This window comes from Microtus ochrogaster, chromosome 1 (assembly GCF_000317375.1).
Source record: "Microtus ochrogaster isolate Prairie Vole_2 chromosome 1, MicOch1.0, whole genome shotgun sequence".
Classification (NCBI taxonomy): domain Eukaryota; kingdom Metazoa; phylum Chordata; class Mammalia; order Rodentia; family Cricetidae; genus Microtus; species Microtus ochrogaster.
In genome coordinates this window covers 52,616,152-52,624,016 of record NC_022009.1, presented here as the reverse complement: position 1 = coordinate 52,624,016, position 7,865 = coordinate 52,616,152, and the positions used below count along the sequence as shown (strand labels likewise).

Below are 7,865 nucleotides of genomic sequence, written 5' to 3'. Positions count from 1 at the left end.
CTAACAAGAGACAGACAGACTCCTCGGAGACTAAGGAGAGACAGACAGACCCCTAGGAGACTAACAAGAGACAGACAGACTCCTCGGAGACTAAGAAGAGACAGATGGACTCCTAAAAGACCAAGGAGAGACAGACAGACCCCAAGGAAACTAACGAGAGACGGACAGATTCCTAGAAGATTTAGGAGAGATTGACAGACTGGGGGACTAAAGAGAGATTGACAGATTCCTGCAAGGCTAAGAAGAGACACTAGGAAAGAATGGTTATGCCATGGGGACAATGTTAGTGGCGTTTGCAACACTAGAAAGTCGCCACCTCTCAGGGGCCAATTGTTTTGGCTTTCTTGGAATATAATTTTTCCATGAAAGTTATGAAAAGTAAATCAGGAGTCACGGATGTGAGATTAACATGTATGAGCTTGGATTGTAAAGCTAAAGAAATGAGCATCTCTTTAGACCTATACAAGAAGAGAGGGAGATGGGACCACTGGGGAAGGCAATAACTGTCTCTGTGATCAGACGTAAGCCTAGAGCATACTGACACTAATTCTGGGCCGATTAAGTGTGAGAGTCGATTATATAAAGGCAGAAATCAGCTCAGAGCCCAGACTCTGTGTAGCACAAGGGCTGGAGGCCTTGGTCAGCATCCAGTGAGAGGGAGAGAGAGAAAGGACACAAGGTCCAGAGCCTTGAGGATGCCACTTTTGGTCAACAACAGAATGGATGGGACAGGGCGAGAGCCTGAGAGCAGGGAAATAACAGAGCAGGATATTGCACAGAAACCAAGGGTTTTGCCCCAAAGAGGAATCGCATATGTTAAATACGTAGATTGAACGAGAGCAGGAGGTCAGTTTAGAGATTTCCATGTGAGCACAGTGAGAAGTGACCGTCAGGCTGCTGCGTTTGGCAGCAGTCTTGGTGATAGTGTTGCTGTAGCGCATAGCCCTTGGCTGCAAACAGGAAGAGGAAGCTTGAGGGAGAGTTTGCTTTTTGAAATCTTGATGCCTACAAATGTACACATGCACACGGACACACATATACACACGACACACACATACAAACGGACACACACATACACACAAACACACATATGAACATACATACACGCGGACACACACACATGGACACACACATACACATGGATACACACACATGAACACACATACATACACACGGACACACACATGCACATGACACACACATACAAACGGACACACACATACACACGGACACACACATGAACACATACACACAGACACACACATGGACACACACATACACATGGATACACACATACATGAACACACATACATACACACGGACACACACATACACACAGACACACACAACGGACACACACACACACACACATGGACACACACCTTTGACACACACACACACATGGACACACACCTTTGGAAAACTGAGCAGGCAGCGCTAGGGGCTAAGTAAGAAAGAGCGTGTTAATTCTTAAAGCTGCCCCATTACCCATTAGGTGGTGTTTATCATTTTTGAGGAAGAGTTTTTCTCTGGGAGATGGAACTAGTTGATTGGATGGTGCTGGTTGGCTGTTGAGCCCCAGGAATCTGCCCATCTCTCTCTGCCTATCCCAATACTGGGATATTAGAAGCACATACAACCACACTTAGCTTTTGTTTTTGTCTTTTACATGGGTTCTGGGTATGTGAGCTCAGGTCCTCGTGCTTCCAAAGCAAATACTTCATGGACTAAGCCATCGCCCCAGCCCCCGACAGTGGATTTTACCTGCACGGCAGTGCATGTCCTTCTTATAGAAGACATGTTAAATACAGATGCTTCTTCTTATCTCATTTCTTTGGTTGGATACATCAGCGTGCTATGAGGTCTTTCGCCCTTTTTGCAAAAGATTGATGTCACCTGTCTGGGTTCCGCACAAGGTGCAAAACCACAGCAGCAAGCAGAGCAGCTTTCCTGCAGCCCTCACAGCCCAGTTGTTAGCTACTGACCCGTGCCTGCCGGCCTTGTAGGTGCAGTTGCAGGCTCTTCTGCAAAGCAAGTATGTGGAGTACTTCATCGAGCAAGTCCTAAGCTGGCAGAACAAGTTAAATGTGGCTGACACGGTCATCTTTACCTGGATGGAAGTCCAGCGAACCTGGTCTCATTTGGAAAGCATCTTTGTTTGCTCAGAAGATATTCGAACCCAGCTTGTGGAAGATTCCAGAAGATTTGATGTAGTGGATGCTGAATTTAAGGTCAGTCAGAAATAGGCCCGTTCTGTTCTAGCAAAGTTTTCATATGTAGAAACCCATGATGCATGATATAAGGTTTATATAACACAATCTGTGCAGAGGAATCAAAAAACTGAAAGGATGTTTTTACAAATCTTGCGTTGCCATATCAGCTACTCAAGGCTGTCATTGCGTCATGACAAGTACTTCAGAAACAGAGAGGTATGACTGTTCAGTGAAACTGTGTTAACAGACACAGGGCCGGGTATTCCTACAGTCTCCTGAGCACCGTCCACTCCGCCGCCTGCTCTCAGCGGAAAGAGAATGGCTGGCTTTCTAAAATCTATGTTCTGCTTCTACACAGGAGTTAATGTTTGAGACAGCCAAAATAAAAAATATCTTAGAAGCAACATGCAGACCCCACCTCTATGAGAAGCTGAAAGATTTTCAGCACAGGTAAGAACAGGACAAAGGGTCGATTAAAGTCTGCTTCCTTCACATCCTAACTATGTCTAACATCACGTGACTGAAGCCACGCTTTCTCTAGCTGCCCTGTATGCTGTAGATGAGATTCCTGATAACTGATCAGTTCTTCCTCATATCTTTTTGATATGATATCTTACTGAACACCTACTGTGTACCCGAACCCTGGACAGCACTCCCACATAGTTCCTATAGTCTGCCTGTCTGTTCTCATTCATTCCCTGCCTTTCTCCCAGTGCTCCCCCTCTTTGGACATTTTTGTTGTTTTGTTTCCAGGCTGTTGTTGAACTCATGGGAAGCCTCCTGCCTCAGCTTTCCAAGTGCTGCATTAGAGATGCGAACCCTCCCCTTGTTTTATACTTTCTCTCTACGTATATCACCCTTACAGAGCATGTCAGTGCTTTCAGAATCCTTTCCCAAGTGCCATTTGTGAAGTCACATTCACATAAAATCCACAAACGCATCCATAAGAACAACCTGGCTTTGGGTTTAAAAAGGGCAAATCCACCATGCAGATGAGATGCTTCCTGAACAGTTGTAGTTACTTGTACCTAGTCAACAGCTAGGACTTTGGGTAATGAAGTGTGAGCAGTTCTGGGTCTCGGATTCCTGTGGATGCTAGAGAAGGTCGAAGGCACTTGTGTTTGCAGATAGCCAATGGGAAACAGGCTCTGCTCCAATTACAGCTTTCCTACTGCAATTTGTGCTTTAGTCGAGCAATGCCAAACCTGGTCTTCATCATGAGAAGCAGTGAGTGGCATATCATGCCATGTGAGTATGTATGTATGTGTATGTACCTCCCACTCCCTTGGTCTGGTTGTACTCTGTTTGTAAGAGGATGTCAAAGCAGGATGGGTAGCTGTGAAATTGTGAACTTCCTGGTTGAATGGAGTCATGGGAGTTTCAGGTTTGTTCTGCTGAAGTGTCAATGCAGGAAACATGGAGCGTACTTAAAACGGGTTTTCATTCTTGCAGGCTTTCGCTTTGTGAAAAGGCCCTGGCTGAGTACCTGGAAACCAAGCGGGTCACTTTCCCTCGCTTCTACTTCATCTCCTCAACTGACTTGCTGGACATTCTCTCCAAGGGAACCCAGCCGAAGCAGGTAATGGCTCTGGAAGTCCTGTGCTCTGCCGATTAGTTAAGGAATGTCCCAGTTTCTCCATCGTTATCAGACGCCATCTGTCACATCACATGTGCCAGGAACTAGAAAATGTGCATTTGAATTTCTTAGTGTGGCAGCAGAGGGATATGAGAGAGGCCGAGGTAGAGAAGTTAGAGCAACTGCCCAGGTGCTCAGCCAAGGTGGGATGTGCGTCATAAACATCCAGCATCCTGGAACAGGAAGAACTGACCCATGACTTCCCAGGGCTGAAGACCAGGGATGGAGGCCCAAGCGCCTGACTGGCAGCTTTCCTGGGGAAAGTGGGTCACTGGGGCTGAGGTCATGGAGCTCCCTTAGCACCCCAGTTCTGGAGAAGCTGTCATCTTTATTACGTTGGACTTCTTTGAGGGGGAGGTATATCATTTTGGCCTTGTCCTTTCCCCTCTGGCTTCCCTCATCTGTGTAAAAGGGGCAGTGAAAGCAAAGGAACATTGATATTATCTTTTGTAATCTGAGAGCTCAGAGCAGAGACAAACTGCCTCTTCTGAAACTCCCCTTCCTGTAAGCGCTTAAAGGCTGTCACTGTCCCATAGACTCACTGGCTCCACTGATTCTTATAGTTGTGAAAGTGCTGGACCGATGTTGTTAGTCTCTAGACTGGTTTGGGTTTTAGCGTTGTGCAGTTTTATATGCCTCAGAAAAACAGACTCTCTCTAGATATTGTCATGAGTTCTCTCTGAAGCCTGTAGCTCTTTACAACGCAGCTGGATGCATTTTGCTGCTGCCTAGATACATTACTTGTAGTGACTGTTTTTCCTTGGTTATTATTTAACGTGAAATAAGGATTGAATTATGCAGCTATTCTCTTTGCTTAATACAAGTGGGATCCTTTTACTTATGAGAGAGTGGTTAAGTCAACATGGACAGCACTTTGTGGGCCACTCAGGGACCGCTGAGGCTCTGCAGAGATAATCTCTCTGCTTGGGCAGCACTCGTGGTCCGCATATCTATACAGCACACAGTCAGCTGCTCAAAAAGCTCATCCGACATGGTGATCCTCACGCTTAGACACCGATAGTGCCCAGGGTGTCCTCGGGACTGCTGGGTGCAGACTTATGGAGAGGGCTGTCATAAGCTATTTTATTAATCTTTCAAGTCCCAAAGACCTTGCAAGTTTAAGCACTTAGAATGCAAGCTCAATTTTCCATATAGAAAATAAGAAAGACAAAAAAGTCTAAAACAGGACCATACTGTCCTTCTAAGCATAGCCTCTCAAACACAGTAAACGCTTTGTCCCTGATTCGTCAAGCACTGTTCATTCTGTAGAATAATAAGCATGAGATACTAATATTTTCCTGTAATTTTTAACTCCAAATGTGCCCTGATGTGTGACTTTATGTTAATAGCAGCCCCTTTTGTAATACCTTGGACGGGAGTCATTAGTCTTGGTCTGGTTTCCTCATTAAAACTGAATGAGTTCGTCCAAAACAACCGGTCAAGATCAAGTTGGTGCCCTCATTCATCTCCATGTGGAGGCCAGGTTTTCAACACATTACTTGGGCCTTGGTAGCTGTGTTCGGTCCATTCCCTTCTCTGGCCACTGACAATAAGGACAAGTTTACAGGGATGATTTATGGTACGGGGGACTGAACTCAGAGCCGTCCACATGCTAGACACTCTCTCTATTTCAGCCCTCTGCTGCCATTTCTCAACGGTACGTGATTCTTTGGCAGCTGTCAGGATCATCCGCTGAGTGTTGTAGGGCATGCTTGCAAGTTCTCACAGGGAATCAAGAATCCCACTTATGGCAGGCATGTCACCCTTCCCCAGCTCCATAACCCACCCATGGCAGGCATGTCACCCTCCCCCAGCTCCATAACCCACCCATGGCAGGCATGTCACCCTCCCCCAGCTCCATAACCCACCCACCCATGGCAGGCATGTCACCCTCCCCCAGCTCCATAACCCACCCATGGCAGGCATTTCACCCTCCCCCAGCTCCATAACCCACCCACGGCAGGCATTTCACCCTCCCCTGGCTCCATAACCCACCCCATGGCAGGCATTTCACCCTCTTCCAGCTCCATAACCCACCCATGGCAGGCATTTCATCCTCCCCAGCTCCATAACCCACCCATGGCAGGCATGTCACCCTACCCCAGCTCCAATAGCTCTTTTTTAAAGTTTATGTGAATGCATGTGTGCCTATGTAGATTTCTGTGCAGCACGTGTGTGCAGGTTTCCATGGAGGTCAGCAGGCAGCAGATCTCCTGGAGCTGGAGTCACAGGCAGTTGTGAGCCATGGGGGTGCCAGAAACTGAACATGGGTCCCATGCAAAGGCAGCAGGGCTTTGTAATTTCTGAGCCATCTTTCCAGCTCACCTTCCATAGTTCTTGCTTTTGGCAGTGTAACCAACCATCTGGTTTCATCTCTTCTTTTTCCTTTGTCAGAACAAGGGGCATGCAGGGGACTCACCCTTGGGTACCAGCTCCTCTTGTTTATCTTTAGAGTGGCAATTGGGAATACATTGTTTCATTTCCCAGGCAAGCACTGAAGGAATGCCTCGGCCTCCTGCCCTGGGTGGCTTTCTCACACCTGAGGGGAAGCCCCTCCATCCTTGGACACTGATGGAAGAGCACATAGTGTTGGATGGAATGGTGTTGAGATGCTTTTGACAACAGAAGGGACATCCACCACAACTCATGCTACTTTCTCCACGCCCCTTTGTCCTCAGCTGAAGTCCTAGGCTCTACAGGAGGGGACAATCACTCAGTGTATTCTTTTTTCTTAATTAACATGGTGGGGAGGGACAGTGCCAACTTTGGGTGTCTTTCCCCGGGAACCCTTCACTCTGGCTTTTGCCAGCATCTCACTGGCCTGGAGCTCATAGATTAGGACAAGCTGGCCGGCCAGCTAACCCCGAGAGCTGGGTTTAAGAACATGCTCGGTTCCTTTATATTTGGCCCGGCTATGTGCTTGCAAGGCGAGGGGTGCGCTCACTGGGCTGTCTCCCCTGCCAACACATTCACCAGTTTTCTTTCCAATCATTAAAAAAAGTGCTTAAAGGCCCAGCCAAATCGCACAATGACTTGGTATACACATTATTACTGCTGACTTTCCTTCACTGGCCAGTGGTGTGTACCTCTTTAAATCCCTCTTTTGTTTTCATATGACTCCATACTTCCATATTGGTGAAGCATCTTTTCTAGCTACCGTTAGTCTGCCTTACTGCTGTAACTCTACCCTCATTTTATTCATAGAATTGTGATCATATTTTTTTAAAATAAACATGATTCCAGGAACTTTCTTTTACAGCATTAGAGCTAGCATTGTCCTTAATGAACAGCTAGACAATGTAAGATGTTAAAGATGTCCACTTACAAAGAAGCCAAGGGTTGGAGCATAGTGCAATGGTGTCCAGTATAGTGGTGTCTCACGGCCCTTTTGGTGAAAGCCAGCAACAATGAGGGGGGCTAACGTGGTCCAGGTCCCATGGCTGTAGGGGAGAAATGGTTTACAGCTTAGAAGAGATTAGATTTCTGGTTGAGTTGGCAATTTTGTAGAGAGTCACTTGATTTCAAAGCACACAAAATATAATTCTTAAATCATTTAAAATATTTTTGTTATTTGAAAACTTTATGCAATGCATTTTCCTGAGAATTTTATACAAAACAATTTTAGACATTGTTTTTCATGTATATAATACAGTGTTTTAATCTCTTCTGTGCTCCATTCTCTCCCCTCCAGATCCTTCCCTGCCCTCCATGTTTCTTTCTTCTGTGCTCTGTCTCTCTCTGTGTCTCTAACTTCCATACGTGCACGGATGTAGAACCACACACTGTTGCCAGGGTGGTCTTTCAGGAGTCTATCCCTGTGTTTCTGACTTCTCTGCGTGCATGGTTGTAGAACCATGCACTGTTGCCAGGGTGGTCTTTCAGGAGCCTATCCCTGAAAGGAATGAATTCTCTTTTCCCAGCATCCATTAGTGAGCAGTAGGTTTTCATCTGGGGGAGGGATTCATGAGCCCCTCCCATGTCCATGCTGAGATTCTGGCTGGCTTGATCTCATGTAG

General features: G+C 46.4%; 1 protein-coding gene across 1 annotated transcript in view; it reads left to right on the top strand.

Moving 5' to 3' along the window:
• Dnah11 (dynein axonemal heavy chain 11) overlaps positions 1-7,865 on the top strand; it is a 331,250-nt gene that overhangs the window by 64,068 nt on the left and 259,317 nt on the right. The window contains exons 26-28 of the mRNA XM_026781665.1: positions 2,007-2,231; positions 2,572-2,663; positions 3,666-3,792. Coding sequence (XP_026637466.1) covers positions 2,007-2,231; positions 2,572-2,663; positions 3,666-3,792 — 444 coding nt within the window. The remainder of the gene's footprint in view (positions 1-2,006; positions 2,232-2,571; positions 2,664-3,665; positions 3,793-7,865) is intronic.